This window comes from Muntiacus reevesi, chromosome 3, assembly GCF_963930625.1.
Source record: "Muntiacus reevesi chromosome 3, mMunRee1.1, whole genome shotgun sequence".
NCBI classification, from domain to species: domain Eukaryota; kingdom Metazoa; phylum Chordata; class Mammalia; order Artiodactyla; family Cervidae; genus Muntiacus; species Muntiacus reevesi.
The window spans coordinates 170,314,963-170,335,575 of NC_089251.1; the positions used below are offsets into that span (position 1 = coordinate 170,314,963).

Sequence of the window (20,613 nt, forward strand, 5' to 3'; positions counted from 1 at the left end):
GAATCAATAGTGTTTAAACTGCTTTTAGCAATGGTATCCTTATTAAACGAAATACGACGTGGCACTTCAATTATAGAACAGTATAAAGTGCATCTGCTTTGGAAGAACTCTAAGGGTGCCCAGGAGACCACATCTTCTTCCTTCCTCCAAGGCAACTTCTTAGTTACTTCCTTGGAAAGACCCACAGAAGGAATTTAAAAAGCAGTGCCCTAGGTCTTAAATGTTATTTCAGTTCTAAGTGCAAACAAGATAAGTCTCCAAAATCATACTTCACAGAATCAACAGTTTGTATACTTACTAACCTCTACGAGAAAATAAAAGGGTTCACTCAGCCCTTTAATTATAATACTAAGTGCCACTTTTGGTGATGAAATGTCTTCAAATACAGCTACTCTTGGCACCAATGAAGTCTCCTAGGTTGGACCATGATGTAACTTGCCTCCACTATGAGTCTTAACAATAACAGAATAGCAGTGAAAGCCAATGTCTATTCCATTCTCACTATGTGATGATAAACATGGTCTACAGACTTGGCATTCACCCCTTGAATCCTAACAAAACTCCATGGAGGGCTTCCCTAACTGGTCTACCGGTTAAGATCTACCTTGTAATGCAGGGGGTACCAGTTCAATCCCCATTCCAGGAAGATACTACATGCTGCAGAGCAACTAAGCTCATGAGCCACAGCTACCAAGGCCACGTGCCTAGAGCCTGTGCTCTGCAACAAGAGAAGCCATGGCAATAAGGAGCCTGTGCATGGCAACTAGAGTTGTCCCCACTCACAACTAGAGAAAGCCCAAGTGCAGCAACTAAGACCCAGTGCAGCCAAAAATAAATAAACAAGTAAATAAATAAATCTAAAAAAAAAAAAAAAAAAAAAAAAAAAACTCCATGGAAAGAAACTGAAGCACAGAGAAGTTAAGTGACTACCCAAAGTCACAGTTGGTGGGTGGTCAACCTGCAACCTAGCTCCAGAGCCTGGGCTTTCAAACACCACACTGAATAGCCCCACGCCCACCCCGCAACCATCCCCTTCTCCAGTTAGGCTCACTTTCATGTGTCCTTATCTCTACCGCACCCCTGCCCACATCCAACCCTTCCCAGAGGGCCTTCCCTTTCTGCGACTCCCCTCGAAGTATCTAAACATGAGCCTGGAGAAGCTTCTGTTGCTCTGAAACTTTACAAATTCCTACAACTCTCTCTTCAACAGGTTCCAAAGGTTCGTTCAGTGTCGAGGACATCATGCCAGTTTTGGGACTAAGACTTGGGAGCTTGGCACCAAATTCATGGACCGAAGGTTCCACTGCACTTCCATCTTCTTCCTGTCCCTGGGGAGTGAACCAGGCATCTTCTTATAGCAACTACCTCTCCTGCTTCTCCATCTATCACTCCCCATTGGCAGTTCTCCCAAGATGAGTTCTGAACTAAGTACATACCCATAGGCAGCACTTACCACCTCTATGAGAGGGTAGCTGTTCCCTTCTTCAAGGGGTCCAGGGGATTCTCCCAACTCAGGCTTGGGGGAGGTTTCTCACACTTTCCACCTACAGGCCAATTTACATACCAGAAGGGACTCCCTGGGCTACTTGCATTGCAGGCAGATTCTTTACCATCTGAGCCACCAGGAAAGCCCCATTTGGCATTTAGCTACTTGTTACTGACACTGTTAAGCCTTATATATTCATGTAACTGTCTTACTACAGCCCGCACCTCTAATAGATTATAAGCTATCAGAGGACAGGGTTGTATCTTATTTTTCTCTATATTTCTAATTCCCAGGTGAATGTTGACCTTATTCATCTAGATCATTAATGCTGGAGTGAAAAAACATTCTGGCATCATATGGTGCTACAGAAGATTCTTGAGAATCCCTTGGGCAGCAAGGAGATCAAACCAGTCAATCCTAAAGGAAATCAACCCTGAACATACATTGGAAGGCTTAATGCTGAAGCTGAAGCTCCAAAACTTTGGCCACCTGATAGGAAGAGTTGACTCCCTGGAAAAGATCCTGACGCTGAGAAAGACTGAGGGCAAGAGGAGAAGCGGGTGACAGAAGATGAGATGGTTGAATGGTATCATCAACTCAATGGACATGAGTTTGAGCAAACTCCGGGAGACGGTGCAGGACAGGGAAGCCTGGCGTGCTGCAGTTCGTGGGGTCGCAAAGAGCCAGACACGACTGAGCAACTGAACAACAACCAAAAAACACTGAAGCTGGAGTAAGGAGTTTTGATTCCTGCCACTAGAGAGCCTTACAACTGTAAGGAGATACACGAACAGCCATAAACCTCATTTTCCCAGAGGAAAGGTGAACATTATAATGTCTATCTTAATATCCTCAAAGAGCCATTTCAGGGATAATGAGAGAATGTGGAGGTTAGCACATTAGAAACCACCAGTGTGACACATTGTAGAATTATAATTATTATTTAAAACATAACCTTATTTTCTAGAAGGGTTGATTTTAAGGATTTTTTTTTTGAAGCAATGCAATCTAGGAGAGGGAAAGGTTATAGCTCATGAATGCTTATTAGAAACTGAAGTAAAAATTAAGAATAATTCACAGAGTTTCATTAACAGCAAGACACGACATCATCAATGTGACCTCAAAGGCCAGACGAACCAATTCTACTCCAACCAGAGCAGCGTGTGCTGGCATTTTCAGGAGAGAAATGAGAAATTACCTACATGTCCTTTATGGGTAACTGCGTCTCTCTCAGCATCCTTACCATAAAGGGCAAGGTTTTGTTTCTTATTCTGCTGTTCATTTGTTTTTATGATACTCCTTTCCTTTTTGCTGCCTCTCTCCCCTTATTAAATATTCCCAGGGCTGCAGAACATGTAGAAATTGTATCTTTCATCTGACAGAATAGCCTAAACTAGGCCAATGGCATCGCTCTAATTTACCAGAAACTTCTTGAAGAAACTAAAGTAGGGGTCTAAGTATCATTTCATCATTGACTGGCACTATAACACATTGTTCTGGTAACAACTGGTCAACAAAACTGCAGCCTATCTCGGGGCTGTTCGAGAAACATTTTTATCTTTTCTTTCCAAGGACTTCGTGCTGCACTCTGACCCCCGGGGCCTCAGTGATGGTTAAAATTGATTCTGAACCAAGGTAAACAGGGTTCCTCCCATAGCCTGGAGAGCTCCAGTCCTCAGAAGCTAATGAAGCCCTAGAAGCAGGCTGCCTCTCTTCCACCCACCCTTTATTGAAACTGCTTTTGAGTCTTTTTGTGTTGTAATTATATACTATAGGAAATTCAACCATCATCTATTTCAAGGATTGAGCCCATGACTCTTACTAAAACATTTCAATTCCATTTTCTGAACATACATTTCTAAATGCATCTGTGAGGGCCCTTCACAAGTATTTCCATTTCACATTTCAGAAAACTTAAGAGTGGCCCAGGTTCCTGAATGAGCTGATGATGGATGTAAAGGGGTGCTCATTCTGGGATGTTTAGGTTGTTCTCTGTTTCCTGACTTCATTTTCAGCCTAATATTTGACTCAGACGACAGAATTTTGATCATATATGTTTTGTAAAACTTAATGAAAAAATAAATACCCATTTCTCCAGCAACCCACCTTATTTTTATTTTCTTTATAAAGTTGCTCATTTTAGAGAGATCAACTTTAGCAATATTTCTTCCAGCATTAGTACTTTTTGTGCCCTGCTTAGACAGAGCACAAAAAGTCCTGTCCTCCTTGAATTCTCAAATTCATTCTCAAATCTGAGATAGATATTTTCCTAGAAAACTTCAAATTTTATCTCTCAATTAAATCCTTCATTCATTTGGAATTATTTTTTTCATATGCTATGAAATCAAATCAGATTTCTTTCTTTTTTTTCCTTTGTAAATGACCAGTTGTCTCAGAACAATCAATGCTTTCTTGCTTTCCCTTCCAATCTCAATGCTCTATCTGATGTCAATTTTTCATAAATGTCAGTTTTTGAACACCCTTTTCTATTTCATTTGTCAGTGTGCTTATTTTCATGCCAGTACCACATTGGCTTAATTATAACAGCTTTATGACTTTGTGATTCAATTATTATAATTTTAACCCAATCTTCCCCACCTTAATTCAGTCTTCAGAAACATTTGGCTATATTCAGTCTTTGACCTCTACCATATAAATTTTAGAATTAACCTGAGATTTTAATTATAAATTCACTGAATTAATAAATCAGTGAATAATAATAATAATAATTTGTGGACAACTGGCATATTTTCAATAATGGATCTTCCTAGCCATAAACATGGTATATTTTTTGTTTTAATGCTTTATGTTTTCAGTATATTTCAAAAGAATTTTCTAATTATGTCTACAAAACTCCTGAAATCTCTCAATGAAATTTATTCCAAAATACATTAAACATCCTATTATTACTGTAAAAAGTAAATATAATTATATGAAATGTTTACATACTTTTATATATATAATTATATTCTATATTTATTGCTGGTATATGGAAATAGACTTGGTTTTTTCATATTGATTAACTAAACTGTGGTGTTGGAGAAGACTTTTGAGAGTACCTCGGACTCCAAGGAGGTCAAATCAGTCAATCCTAAAGGAAATCAGTCCTGAATATTCACTGGAAGGACTGATGCTGAAGCTGAAGCTGCAATCCTTTGGCCCCTGATGTGAAGAACTGATTCATTAGAAAAGACACTGATGCTGGGAAAGATTGAAGGCAGGAGGAGAAGGGGATGACAGAGGATGAGATTGTTGGATGGCATCACTGACTCGATGGACATGAGTTTGAGCAAGCTCCAGGAGTTGGTGATGGACAGGGAAGCCTGGCGTGCTGCAGTCCATGGGGTAACAAAGAGTTGGACATGACTGAGTGACTGAACTGAACTAAACCGTCTTGTAAACATTCTGATGGCATTGAATATCAGGAAGATAGCAAGGGAAATTCTTATCTAGGAATGTTTTAAACCAGATAAATCAAGTCTGTCTAAATTTCTCCCGGCTAAACAAAAAACCTGGAATTTTCAATTTTATGGGAGGCAGCTGCTAGAGAATGCAAGTTAATCTCATAGGCTTTCTATCTGCCTAACAAAATATAAAAACTGAGTAACTTGAAGTCTAAATGACTTCTCCTGAGTGAACTTCTACCACACATATAGCAATCATCTATTGCTCCAAAATTTAAAACACATTTCAGAAAAGAAAAAGGGTCTTTTGAAAGCTCCATCTGATGGTTCAGAGTCCTTCTAATGAAGGATGATGATATGTTTGTTTAATGCCCATTTTTAACATGTATCTTTGCTAGTTGTTAGTAAAAACTTGGTGTGATTGAGATCTACGATTCATTGATAGCCTAATCTTTAAGGATAAGTTAAAAATACTGGAGACAATAATCAAAGCTTTGGAAGAGTTGCATATTTCAGAAACAGAAAATGCAGAAATGATAGGATCAGGCAACAGAAAAAAAAAATAAAGAAGAACTGAGACATTTTGGAAATAAATTTTAAAATAAAAGAAAAACATTCAGAAAGATAGACTAAATTAAAGAGGGTATAACAGCAAATAGACACCATGGACAGCACAGTGAGGGGAATAAAGGATGGAAAGATAAAGAGTAAAAAAAAAGAATAAAAAGATTTAGAATAAAGTCTTAATTATAGAGTACAGTAAAGGATCCCCCTTGTATGCATAAATGAGCCCCTGAAGAAGCAAACCAAAGCAATATAGCGAAAGTTATTCAAAGCTATAAATCAAGAGTTGAGAAGTAACAGAAGATTTCAATCAATGTATTCAAAAAGACACACCATGTACCTGGGATAAGTAACTTAAAATGGTCAACACAGAGACCATTAAGAGGCCATATCCTAATAAAACTTAATAAATATATCTTAGTAAATACTACTGAAATTTAAGACTATGAAAAAACAAACTTTATCTAAGCATTCAGATAAAAGTCCAAATCGCTAACAAAGGAAAGTAAGTCAGATTGCCACCCAACTTCTTGACAACAGCATTTCACACAAAAAAACTAATAAGCAATTCTTTAAAAGTTACTTAAGAAAAATGTGAGCAAGTATATCAGAATCTACACACAATTAAAGCAAAACTAGAACTCTGAGAAAATTCTTTGCATTAATTACCTATATTATGAAATGAAAATAAATGAGTTAAATATCAACTCAAAAAGCTAGAGAAAGAATTACAAGGTTAACTGACTGGAAGCAAAAGGAAGGTCTCAATAAATCTAAAAATATAAGTGAATTAGAAAGTAGAAAACCAGTAGAACTAATAAAAAAAAAATAAGGGGAAAAGAATTGACAAAATGGGGAAACCACTAGCTGACTTAAGTTCTAAAAAAAGATAAACATACAAAATAAATTATAAGGTGGAAGTAACCATCAACCTAGAGAAAAAAATTTTCTAAATCATCAGAAACTACTTTGTCCAATTCAATGCAATAAATTTAAAAACCTTTTTGGAAAGCCATCCTTCCCTTGGAATCAGAGACTTTGGGCTCCTAACTCTAAAACAACTCTGCTTCAAACCCCAGGCTAGGATTCTTTTCCACTTATAACTCTTTTCTGGTTTTTTTTTTTTCCCGCTTATAACTCTTAAAGCTGAGCATTTTAAGAAGTCTTTCCTCAACCTTTTGGATACTACTTTCTCCAATATTTTGCCTACTTGTCTCATGCATTCCACACTTTCAATTAAGGAGATGATTCAAATCTTTTATCTCCAGCTTTTAATCTCCATCTCTCTTCTGAGCTCCAACTTTCTGAAGGACACAGCCTTCAGTATACCCTCCCTGTACCTTAAGTCCAACATATGTAAGGAAAAATTCATCAGATTTCTACAACATCTATTCTTTTTCTGTCTCCTATCAACAGCATAGCCATCCTTTCAATTCCTAGGACCACATATTTTGAAACTTTCTTCATCCCCCGAACTTCCAGCCATACCCACACTAAATTAAGCTCTCCCTCAGGCTCTGCTCTCTTTAAAGGCTAAGAGGGACTTTAGCCTTTGAAGCCTTTAGGCTTCACACAGGATTAAGTTTGTCCTATCAAACCTGGAGATACAGAAGAAACCCCTTTCTTATCAGGGACATGGGTAATCTTTCCTTATTATTGTAACATGTCTAAGGCATCATATTTTGCAATGATGAAGTCATGATGGATCTTAGAATCTGTGCCAGTGGAGAGTGGTCAATTTTGCTGCTGCGTTTGTCGCCAGTCACGTCTGACTCTTTGTGACCCCATGGACTGTAGCCCATCAGGCTTCTTTGATCATGGGATTCTCCAAGAAAGAAGACTGGAGTGGGTGTAGGCATTCCCTTCAGGGGAACTTCCCGATCCAGGGGTCGAACTAAGGACTCCTGCATTGCAGGCAGATTTTTTACCATCTGAACCACCAGGGAAGCCCACAATATATAGCAGGTTAAACAACTGATTCTCTGCCGTGGCAAAAGACCAAAGAAAATACTGACAGTGACCTTTTCACCTCTCTTGTGTTTGATAAAATAAAAACACAGGTAAAATAATGAATACAAACATAAAATGACTTAGAAGTGTCTCCTAAAGAATCACAAGAGAAATATGACCCTTAATCTTTGGATTAGGAGCCCATAGGGAGAAGTCAATAATACCAAAGAAGAGACTGGAACTCAATTATAGATCATAAGGACATATAACCATGACACTAATGATAAAAACAATTACAACTTTAAGAAATGGAAATAGGCATACTAACTTCATTTGCTTTGAAGTGAAATTCTAAATCCTTAGCCAGTCATAAAATTAAAAGCTGTAATCATAGAAAAATATCTAAGCGGTATTAATACCTTGTCATATGTAATATTTCAAAAATGTGTAAATTGTGGTTGCCAAGCACAGAGACTGGACAAATCTCTGCTAAAATCACATGTTGCCCTCCTGCCGGTCCCAAAGGACCAACATATGGGATGATATTTTAGAGCTATCTATATTAGCATGCATTATTAGGCAAGACAAATGTGAAATGAGTAAACTTATGATGGCATGGAAATGTCGAAAATGAATCAGTTTATAAATGTAAGTGTAAATCAGAGTTTGACTTTCCCCTTAGAATTCATAGCTGCTAGAAAGTGACAGAGGTACAATTGATACAACAGATAAACAAAGAATCATAAGAAATTACTGTGGACAATTACATGCCAACAAATTGGACAATCTGGAAGAAATGGATAAACTCCTAGAAGTATACAACGTACCAAAATTGAATCATGAAGAAATAGTAAATCTGAGCAAATTAACTACTACTAAGGAGAATAAATCAGTAATCAAAAACATCCCAATAGAGGGATGGGACGAGATGGCTTCACTGGTGAATTCTACCAAGCATTTAAAGATAGATTAATACCAAATTCTCACAAACTCTTTCAAAAAATATAAGGAGGGAATAATTCCAAATTCACTTTATAAGGCCAGTTTCACTCTGGTACCCAAACCAAAGACACTCAAGAAAAGAAAATTACAGGCTAGTATCTTTGATGAACAGAAATGCAAAAGTCCTCAACAAAATATTCGCAATGGAATCAAGTGAGATTTATTCCAGGGATGCAAGAATGGTTCAACATTTGCAAATCAATCAGCATAATACACCACTTTAACAAAATGAAGGACACAAATTACATGATCATCTCAATAAATGCAGGAAAAGCTCTTGATAAAATTCAATATTCATTTATGATTAAAACTCTCAACAAAGTAGGTGCAGTATCTCAACATAGTAAAGGCCATCTATGATAAACCCACAGCAAACATCATACTCAATGGTGAAAATTTGAAAGCTCTTTCTCTAAGATCAGAAATAAGAAAAGGATGCTTTCATCACTTTTATACAATGTAGTATTGGAAGTCCTTGCCAGAGCAATCAGGCAAGGAAAAAGAATTAAAAGTATCCAAATCAGGAAGGAAGAAATAAAACTAACACTATTTTCAGATTACATGATAATCTCCAAGAATACTGGAGTGGGTAGCCATTCTCTTCTCCAGGGGATCTTCCTGACCCAGGGATCAAACCCAGGTCTCCCACACTGTAGGCAGATTCTTTACCATATGAGCCACCAGGGAAGCCTGATATTATATTTAGAAAATCCTAAAGACCAAAAAACTGTTAGAATAAATGAATTCTGTAAAGTTGCAACCTTCAAACTCAATGTATCAGTTGAGCTTCTATGTTGACCTAAACTATTTAGAAAGAGATTTTAAGAAAATAATCCCATTTTCAATTGTAACAAAAACAATAAATTATCTATGGATAAATTTAGCTAAGAAAGTGAAGGACTGAAAATTATGGCATTGATGAATAAAACTGAAGAAGACACAAATAAGTGGAAACATATCCATGCTCATGAATTGGAAGAATTAATACTGTTAAAATGTCCATAATACCTAAAGCAATCCACAGATTCAATGAAATCCCTATAAAAGCTCCAATGGCATTTTTCACAGAAAGAGAAAAAATAGTCCAAAAATTTGTACTGAACCACAAAAAACTCCAAGCAGCCAAAACAATCTTGAAAAGAACAAAGCTGGAGGCATCATGTTTCCTGATTTAAAACTATACTATAAACCTATAGTAACCAAGACAGTATAGTATTGGCATAAAGACAGACACATAGATCAAGGGAACAGAATAGATAGTGAAGAAATAAATCCACACATATGAGGTCGATTAATTTGACAAAGGAGCCAAAAATATACAATAGGAAAAGGACACTCTTTAGTCAATGGTGTTAAGGAAACTAAACAACCACATGCTAAAGAATTAAACTGGACCACTATCTTATACCATACACAAAAATTAACTCAAGATGGATTAAAGTCTTGAACATAATACCTGAAAGTACAAACATAGGTGGTAAGCTCCTTGATATTGGCCTTGGCAAATTTTTTTTTTTTTGGATTTGACACCAGAGCAAAGGGAACAAAAGCAAAACTAAAAAAGAGAGACTAGGCCAAACTAAAAAGCTTTTACATAGCAATGAAAACCATCAACAAAATGAAAAAGCAACCTACCAAACAGCAGAAAATATCTGCATATCATGTATCTGATATGGAGTTTATATCCAAAATATGTAAACAACTCACACAACTCAATAGCAAAAAAAAAAAAAAAAAAAAACTGATTAAAAAATAGGCAGAAGATCTAAATAGACATTTTCACAAAGAAGATATATTGATGGCCAACAAGTGTATGAGAAGGTGCTCAAACATCATGAACCATCAGGGAAATACAAATCAAAACCTGGAGATACCATCTCATATTTGTCAGCATGGCTATTACCAAAAAGAGAAGAAATAACAAGTGTTGGTGAGGTTGTGGAGAAAAGAGAACCCTTTTGTGTACTGTTAGTGAGAATGTAAATTGGTGCAGCCACTATGGAACACAGGGTGGAGTTTCCTCAAAAATTTAAAAGTGGAACTACCGTGTGATCAACAAATTCCTCTTCTGGGCATCTATCCAAAGAAAATGAAAACACTACTTTGAAAAGATTTCTGCATGTTCATTGTAGCATAATTAACAATAGTCAAGATATGGAAGTAACCTAAGTGTCCAACACGGATGAACAGATAAAGAAAAAGTATGTGTATATATATAATGAATGTTATTCAGTCATAAAAAAGGAGGAAATCCAATTCCACCATTTGTGATAACATGCATGGACTTTGAGGGCATTATGCTAAATGAAATAAGTCAGATAGGGAGAGACACATCACAGTGGAATCTTATAAAAAAAAAAAATCCACCAAGCTTAATGATACAGAGAACAAACTGGTGTTTGCCAGAAGCGGGGAGTAGGAAAATTGAGTGAAGACAGTCCAAAGGTACAAACTTTTAGTTATAAGATAAATAAGTTCTGGGGATGGTAATGTATAGCATTCTATCCCTGAGCTTCCCTGGTGGTTCAGATGGTAAAGAATCCACCTGCAATATGAGAGACTTGGGTTCCATCCCTCGATTGGAAAGATTCCCTGGAGGAGGGCATGGCAACCCAGTCCAGTATTCTTGCCTGGAGAATCTCATGGACTGAAGAGCCTGGTGGGCTACAGTCCATGGGGTCACAAAGAGTCAGACATGACTGAGTGACAAAGCCCAGCAATGTACAGCATGGTGACTATAGTTAATAAAACTTTATTGTATAGCTGAAAGTTGGTAAGAGAGTAGAACTTAAAATTTCTCATTATAGGAAAAAAATTGTAACTATTTGTGGTGATGGAATGTTAACTACACTTATTATGGTGAACATTTTATAATATATACATATATCAAATCATATATTGTATACATATGCTGTACAATGCAATGTCATGTCACTTATATCTCAGTTGAAAAGAGAAAGTGATGAAGGAGGATAAACTAAACAGGGATGATGTGGGATGTGGAGGAGGTTTGCTTACAATATCTTGCTTTTGCTTGTATTTGCTTGTATTCGTTTGTACACCAATATTACTCCTCCACTAGACACTGAATTCCCTGAGGCCGGATCTGCCTCTTACACATTTTTTCCATACTCTCCAGTATCGGACAGAACCCTAGAGACATGGTCAAACTCAACAAATATCTACTGAGTTGACTTAAACTGACTCCTGACTAACAGAGTTGAAGCTGTGTTATCTCCTTTTATCACTGGATTTTAACTGCACTCATTCAAACAAATGAGGTTCTTTCCAAGGCCAACTATGGAAAGGCACCTGAGATTAAAACGGATATGAGAGGGGGATTACATGATTACCTCTACGGAGCATGTGTGACTTAAATAACATCAAGATATTTTAGAATTAAACTGTCAAAAACATTATGCTGATTCCATTTTAGATCAATTAGCAATGTTTAATTGTTAACAACATATGGCAAATACAAAAACAATGTGGTAGGTAAACACGTAAGAAAAGTCAAAGCAAGCCTCTTATATAAGATTAACTCTTTGGTTGGAATTATGCCTTTTCCTCTGGAGGGATTTTATATTAAATGGATCTTTAGTATTTATAGGTTTATTCCTCTTGAGGAGTTAAAGACTTGTGGCTTAGCAGGCTTATAACACTGTTCTGTTCAACTGCTTTTGTTTTTAAGGAGCAATCATGATTTGAATATTTTGTTTTTCACCTTTCTCCAGTAGAACCCCTATATGTGCTTTCATGATTGAAGGTCTTTTTGGGCAAATTGATTTTTTCTAAAACTCCAATATGTGTGTGTATGTTTAATATTTTTATTGAGATATAATTCACATATTACATAACTGACCCACTTAAACTGTATAATGCAACTGAGATTTAGTCCAATAGATAATTTGATTTCTTTCTAATTTCTCTCTTCTTTTGGTCTCCATTTTTCTCTCTGCAGTTTACAGTTTCATATTTCCAGGGTTTGTCAGAATGCTACACCAAAGACTTTTACAAGTCAACCTGGTGGCATCTGCTGTTGAGTAATGAAGGACTCATAACTGGAAAGAACCAACGGATACATAGCCAGAATATAAACTGGTAAAACCCTTTGCTCCCTATAGTCTCATATCATGAATAAAACACAGTATAAAAGATAACCCAAGACACTACTGTACAGATTAAAGAAGTTACATAAATGTTGACTTCCTTTCTTTCTTCATCCAATTCTGCAAGGTAGAGCAAAAAAAAAAAAAAAAAAAAAAACTGTTATGAACGAAGTCCTTGAGATCTGAGTGGGCCAAACAGGCATGCAAACCATTGCACACCTGGAAAGTTATGAGGGAATCCAGCAAAGCCACTACAGTAACCAAAACCCTAACCCAAGACTCACTTTGCTGGTGAGTCGACCACTCTGCCATCCCCACCCACTTGCTGCCTCTGCTACTACACATCCCCCTTCAGCAGAACACACATTGTTCAGAGAAGAGAAATCTAAAACGGGAGTGTAAAGGGAGGTCCTCCTCTTTATACCCAAGAAACCTTTAAACAAATTACATTCTGAAGTTATCAGCTTATTCCAGAACTTTCTTTTTTTACTCTTCCAAGTTAAAAAAAAAAAAATCTGCAAAGAATTTACATCAAATTTTACACAGGAAAAAACTTTAAAAGGCCAATAAAAAAAAAGGTCCAGTAAAAGCATTGCTGGAAGCATTGTTTCATTTGCATGTTTTTATTTGCATGCTTTGTTTTCTGAAATACTGACAATAAATAACTTGAGCGTGTTCTTGCTTCTAGAAAATGACTTGTTTCTCTATTTAAAATTAATTTATGGTCTGAAAACAGTCAGCTATTTAGTAGAAGAAGCAAAATATCCTCTCCCAGGGCAGCAACCTGTTTTTCTCTTAAGGAAGAGAACTTATTCCTATTCCATGCCTACAAGTCAAAGAACTTTCTGTTGTCCAATATTATTTCCTACAGGCAGAGCCTCTTGATGCAGGAGTGATGGAAAGAGCCAGATCAACAACCTTTTGGCCAGACACTTGGTAGAGAGAATATTCTGCTTGTCGGATTAAACTCTGCTTTTTAAGTGGATGAATAGGTATTTTTTTGTTTTTCTTTTTTTTTTTACCCTGAGAATGAATAGGAATCGAAAGAGAGTGCTTTGGCCTCCCTGAGAAATCCACAAATATTTCTCAGAATTTGTTAGCACGGATGGCGCCAGCAAAACAGAATTAGACAGTACTCTGGAAACTGGATGGTCTTACTGAACTGGCAATTCACATTGTTTCCTCTAACATCACATCTGTCTTCCAGCGATAGTAAACTTTACTCCTGCGAAAACAGAGAGATCCCACAAGGAATGACATATCTTGAAGCTTTTGCTTCTGTTTTTGGTCTCTATTTTTCCAGGGTGAGCGCTCAAACAGGACTCAATGAGGAGGCGCATTCTTAGTTGACACAGAGGACATATTTTGTGTTTTCTGGTGCCAAAACACACCAAAGGATTAGGTGCTAGAATGGAAAATGAGTTTTCTCCATTTCCTGATGACTTTCACAGGCGTTCTTATTATCTTTAACTCTCTTCTTGTAAAACACACACACACACACACACACACACACACACACACACACACACACACACTAAGAGAGATTACTGGGTTCTCTATTAGTACTGTATAATAAGCTTTATTTCTTGGTTTTCGCAGAAAGAGATGACTGCATTAAGTGTTTGGAACTCACTCCTGCAGGCTATGGGGGAAGAATTGGAAATTGTGGGTAGGTTAACCATGGCAAGGATAAAATTAGCCTTCGAGCATATGACTACCAGGAAAGTTACAAACTACGAGAATCAAGATATCATGGCGTGTCATCAGGGCATAAATCAAGCAATAACTCTTTTTAAATGGATGTAAGATAGGAAATACGTCCTCTGCTCACAGACATGAGATGGCAACCCAGCAGATTTTTATATTCCTATAATCACTAAACCCCACTTACTAGTGCTAATATTTGAGTAATTACAAGGAAAGGCTGGGGTACATTCTATCCTCTTGATAGCCTTGGAAAGCACAAACGCCTGGATTTGCAAAGAAGGTTTGAGAAAACAGGACATCAATATGATCTACTGCAGAGAAATCCCTGTCTCTAGTTAGCAACGTTGGTAATCCAAGGGTGCCAGGACTCCTTGGGACTTCCGGCTTTCACTCATCCCTGTGTCTGTGAAGATGTAAGGACCCAAGGGAGATTGACTTGGCAAAGGTGGTATCACCAAGCTTGAGATAAAACAAAAATGATGCAACTAACACTCATCTTTCGCTTACCAGCTCTCGAACACTTGGTTTTGAAACTCATGGATTTCTACAGCTTGTTACCAAAAAGTGTTTAAAATGTGCAAAAGGATGGGAAAAGGGCAAAAGGGAGATCAGGATGACTGAGGCTAATCAGAAGGCTGAATGTTATCAGAGGGGTTGGGAGCCCGCAAGTCAAAAAAATAAACAGTGTTCTTATCTTTCACTCAAAAGCCATCTTCCAAATGTATAAAATTTCAAGTGAGTTACTGGTCACAATATTTTTTACTGTTATGACTATATCAACATCATCAAAAGGAGTTATCTTCTAATACCAAGAGAGTAATTTAATGATATTGACAATTTTTTCATATTTAGGTAGATGATAAATAGAAAAGTATAGAAAATTTTATACCATAGGCCATAATTTTTAACATATTTAATATTAATTATTTATATAACTCATGAGGCTTCCCAGGGGGTGGCACAGTGGCAAAGAATCCACCTGCCGATGTAGAAAACATAGGAGACATAGATTCAGTCCCTGAGTCGGGAAGATCTCCTGGAGTAGGAAACGGCAACCTGCTCCAGTATTCTTGCCTGGAAAATTCCATGGACAGAGGACCTGGTGGGCTACAGTCCATGGGGTCTCAAAGAGTCTCAGTCACAACTGAGCAACTCACTTGTAGCTTGTAACTCACTTGAGCACATATGCACATATAATTAATATTTACTTATATATTTTTCCATTCACTAACATACATGTAAATGTATGTAGATCTTGAGGATTTTACTCAATAGTGGGTCTAGTGATGGAAGAAAAGTAAGATCCTTTGTTTATCCTCATTCAGAATTTAACAGGTCTGCAGAATATAAGCAGAAGTGTAAGCATGAACCAAGTACATTTAGCAATTTGAAAAATCCCCTCAAAACATATGTATCTTAATTTCTTCAAAGTCTAGAAGGGTCTAAGCCAGGAATTGTTGAGTAGCTCTGAACAAGAGGTGAGTGAGTATGATGACAAGAACGGTCGAAATGACCATCACAAGATGTGGCTTCTGACTCTGTCATGAGCCACCCGAGGGGCCTTGGCCAGTGAAATTAACAAATACTTATTGGGGATCACGAAGACTTTGTTCACTGGAGGCAGCAAAAAAGACAAACAAGATCTGGTTCCTGCCCACAAGAAGTTTATGAGCTCGAAGGGAAGATAAGACATATGATCATAACTTACAGGCAGAAGGAGAAGAAGAGGAGCAGAAACCAAACCTAGTGAGAACTTAGACAAAGGAAAGGCTAATTTCTGGCTGAAGAGGAGAGACTCTAAAGGTAGGTTTTTCCAGAAGAGTAACAACTAAAGAGAACAGACTTTTGAACTCTGTGGGAGAAGGTGAGGGTGGGATGTTTCGAAAGAACAGCATGTATATTATCTATAGTGAAACAGATCACCAGCCCAGGTGGGATGCATGAGACAAGTGCTCGGGCCTGGTGCACTGGGAAGACCCAGAGGAATTGGGTGGAGAGGGAGGTGGGAGGGGGGATCGGGATGGGGAATACATGTAAATCCATGGCTGATTCATGTCAATGTATGACAAAACCCACTGAAATGTTGTGAAATAACTAGCCTCCAACTAATAAAAATTAAAAAAAAAAAAAAAAGAAAAATCCCTTAGGCATTGCAAAAAACAAAGAGAGAGCCTTAAAGAAGGTCCCAGGATTCTGACAATTCTAAAGGTACAGGGCCTTTCAGAAGCAGTGGAAAAAAATCCTTGAAGAGTGAAATTAAGTTCGTGGCTCTCAGGCTGAAGTCAGGGTCCAGGCGTTTTCAGCCTGGACAAGAGTTCACCAGGCTCACTTAATCCCCAGAACTCCTTTTTGGACTCATAATGACCGGCCTTCCCCGTTACATCATCGGCCCGGCTCTGCAGATGTTCGTGTCTACGACACTTGCAACAGGGATTCATGATTATCAAGATAAAAGGTCTAGAGAGTACTTACTAAAGAAGAGAGAAAGCCAATGAAAGCTGAGTCAGGAAGCATCAGGATCGCAGCTGTGCCTTTCAGAGAAGTGTCTGGCAGCCCTCTGGGAAGAGACTGAAGGAAAGGGGGCTGATGGCCGAGAAAGAGACATAGTGGTGGCCACACTTCAGGGAGGGCTGATTTGGATCTGTGCTAGCGGAGGCGTGGAGACAAAGGGGAGTGTAGATTTCAGAAACACAGAAGGAAGGACTTGACAATTAACTGGATAATCTGGTGGGGGTTGGGGGAGTGGAATCCATGGTTAATTTGAACTTGACAACTTCAGTGTCTAGGTGGATGTTGATGCCACTAATAGACAGCAATAAAGAAAAGGAACAAACTTGATGAGGAAGATTCAGTGAGGGTTCTTGTGAGTCTGAAGAGTTTAAAGGATATAGAAATAGGAAAATCTAGAGTAGTGGTTCTCAGCCAGGGACAGTTCTGTGCCTCCCCTCCTGCCACACACACAGGGGACATTTAGAAATGTCTAGATGGGCTTCCCAGGTGGCACTAGTGATAAAAAACCCACCTGCCAATGCAGGAGACATAAGAGACAAGCGTTCAATCCCTGGGTCAGGAAGATCTTCTGAAGAAGGAAACAAAAATCCACTCCAGTATTCTTGCCTGGGAAATCTCATGGACACAGGAGCCTGGTAGGCTATGGTCCATGGGGTCCAAAGAGTCAGACACAACTGAGCAACTTAGCACGCAGGAAGAGACATTTGGGGTTGTTATCTCTGGGGAAAGGAATGCTGCTATGAGGGCAACTATTAGGTCAAGTCCAGGGATGCTGCTAAACATCCGAAAACACACAGGATAGTTCCCCATAAGAGAGAACAATCCAACCAAAAATGTCAATAGTGCAGAAGCTGAGAAATCCTGGTCTAGAGGTGGTAGGAACTGCACATCTGGAATATTAGAAAGTATGAGTGGAGAGAGATGAGAACTCTTAGTCACTCACTAAGAGAGACAGGGGAGAAAATTAACCACACTGAGAATATGCAGAAAAGAGAGATAAGCAGATGCATGATAAAACTAGGCAATATCACCTCATGGCAAAGTGAGTTCATTGGGATGAAGTCATATCTAAAATGCAACAACTGATGACTGCTTTCAGCAAGTGTGTACCCAAGAAGATAAACATGGGCTAGGTAGTCATCATGAAATCATAAGACAGATCAATTCAGTCATGAATGTCCCCCAAATCCTCAACCTTCAAGATACCTTCCGTCTGTAGTGGGGAAACATTATATGTGGCTGTGATTTTCATTTGCAAATTTATTGTAACTCAGTCACAGAACCACACAACTGTAACAGGAGAAAAAGAAATTTCTTTTAAGAGTACAAGAAGGAGGAAGAGGAGGGGGAAAAAAAGAAGGAAGAGACAGGTGAAAAAATAAGTTAAGAGGAAAGCAAAGGAAGAAGGAGAAGAAAAGTGGAAGGGAAACATGACAAGAGAAACAAGAGAAGGGAAAGGAAAGAAAAGGAAGAAAAAAGAAGTGAGAAGCACTGTAGAGACCTCCTTTAAGGTAGACAGGACATTGCGTGAGGGAAGTTCTATGGAACAGACAACAATCTTTCCAAAAAACTGTGATATGGGATTATAGTCCATGGAAAGAGAGAGTTGCTTCTTGAACATAATCATCACTGTTTTTCAAAAGCTATAATAATACAAAATGATGAAATGGTAACCAATACTGATGCAATTCTCCAGAATTAAATAAAAGTTGTCAGAAGTCTGCTCTGGGGGTGGGGGTGGCTGGCAGGTATAAGGAAGGAAACCAGAGCATGACAGGGGATGGGAGGCAGTCTGGCTCTGAATGGAAGGAAAGCACAGAGATGCATTGCGAGCAACCTGGTGACCTTGGACTGCTGAGCAGAGGCATACAAAGTCGGCGAGAACCTAGAAAATGGCTCTTTCCCATTCACATGTTTATGCCATCCATAAAGACAAGGTATACCTGGAAAGAAAAGGTCCCCAGATCAAAGAAGGCATCACTGATGAGGAGGGAATGTGAAGAACATGTGCACAACGCAGGAGGCAACATGCTATGCCAGAGCCAGACAGATCTTGAATTCCAATCCTAGCTCCACCATGGGCTCATTCCATGCTTTCGCAAGCAGCAGAATGTGTCTGAAACTGAGCTTCCTTTCTGGTAAAATGCGAGTGATAAGGCTTCCCAGGAGTGCCCTGATGATTAAATGAGATCATGTATGGAAAGCCTTCAGCACAGCAGTTGGTGCTGAGTAGGAACTCTGTCAGGGGTAGCTGCTGTTAAATAAATGTCTAAATCCAATTACTCTAAGTAATGACTGAGTAAGAACAATAGGACTCACATTCCGAGTCAACCCAAATAGAACACATGAAATAAGGTAGCACATTTGAAAACTGAAATCTCCATTTTCAAAAACAAGCAAGTTAGCTTTTATGAATTCATAAAACTGGAAGGGGCCTTTGGAACTCTGATCAAATTTCCTCATTTAATGATGGAAAAATTGGAAGAGGAAATGAAAAGACTATTGTGGTTTGGATGTACATGAACCAAAAAAATATTTTAATTACAGGAAAATTACTCATCATTTTTTTATATAACACAAGATGAAGATGGAGTTCGAAAATTACAGCTCATAATGTTAAGTGCACGCGTGCTAAGTCGCTTCAGTCGTGTTTGACTCTGTGTGACACTATGGACTGCAGCCTACCAGGCTCCCCTGTCCATGGGATTCTCCAGGCAAGAATACTGGAGTGGGTTGCCATGCCCTCCTCCAGGGGATCTTCCCAACCCAGGGATCGAACTCATGTCTGTTAGATCTTCTGCACTTGTAGGAGGGTTCTTTACAACTAGCACCCCCTGAGAAGCCCCCATAATGTTATAAATACAAGCAAATACATGTGCATACATAAATCCATATATGTATATTATAAACACATATACAATATTCATATGTCTATGTTAGAAATGATAGAGCTAACCTGTGGAGACATCAGGCAGACAGTTAACCTTAGCTATCCATGAACTCAGGTACCCGACCTCACTCGAATTCACCCATTTGTAAACATATCTGATAAAGTTCTTAGAAGTTTCATGGAATGCTGAATAAAGAAGCTTCAGAACAAAACTGGTGATTCTCAGGGATGTACTTTCCCCAAACTACAGCCAGATCACTCACCTGTCCAGGAGAAGGTTAGGAGCAAATAGGAGCTTCCCTGGATGCTCCATGGAGCGCCAGACAAGACCAATCATGAGGATCTCTAGCCAGGCACATTCCAGTAGGTGGACTTGATCATGAAGGGCCAGATCCACAAATCCTGAAACGAGACAAGAAAACTCCCCTGACTCCAATGAAAAAGAATTGCTGGTGAAATGAATGCAACCAGGGATTTAAATGGTTAGGGTCTATTTTTTATTAGATGTTAAAACACAAAATAGAAGCGCACTTAGAAAAATCAAACAACTATTTTTTAAGCCTTGTATATCAACGAACATTAATGTGGCATTTTCTTAGAGTCACCTTTGCAAAAATACACTAACTTATGTAAGCCACTTAGCTTTCTATAAAGTTCTGAACGTAAATGGTGTTTACATGTGTATGCTTCTTACGTAGGCATTTCTAATAGCCTTAAGTGATTATTATACTTCATTTCTGTTTCAGTTGAAGAAATTTAGGTGTAAGAAATTTAAATTACTTGCACTAAACCAAAGAGATATTGAAGAACAGGCAGGACAAAAGTCACTCAATTTCTACTTCTTTGCTGCATCACCAAGTCATGCTCTTTTTTTTTCATACCATGTAAAAGAAAGACTAATAAAATAGTATATGTACATAGATCACTTGGGAGAGAATGAGTCAGATGAAAAAAAAAGTGACATTCTGATTTCTTATTTTCTAATGGCTT

General features: G+C 38.2%; 1 protein-coding gene across 3 annotated transcripts in view; it reads right to left on the reverse strand.

Moving 5' to 3' along the window:
• ESR1 (estrogen receptor 1) overlaps window positions 1-20,613 on the reverse strand; it is a 270,964-nt gene that overhangs the window by 51,048 nt on the left and 199,303 nt on the right. For all 3 annotated transcript variants that reach the window (XM_065931108.1, XM_065931106.1, XM_065931107.1), the window contains one exon: window positions 19,887-20,025. In XM_065931108.1, the coding sequence (XP_065787180.1) occupies window positions 19,887-20,025 (139 nt within the window). The remainder of the gene's footprint in view (window positions 1-19,886; window positions 20,026-20,613) is intronic.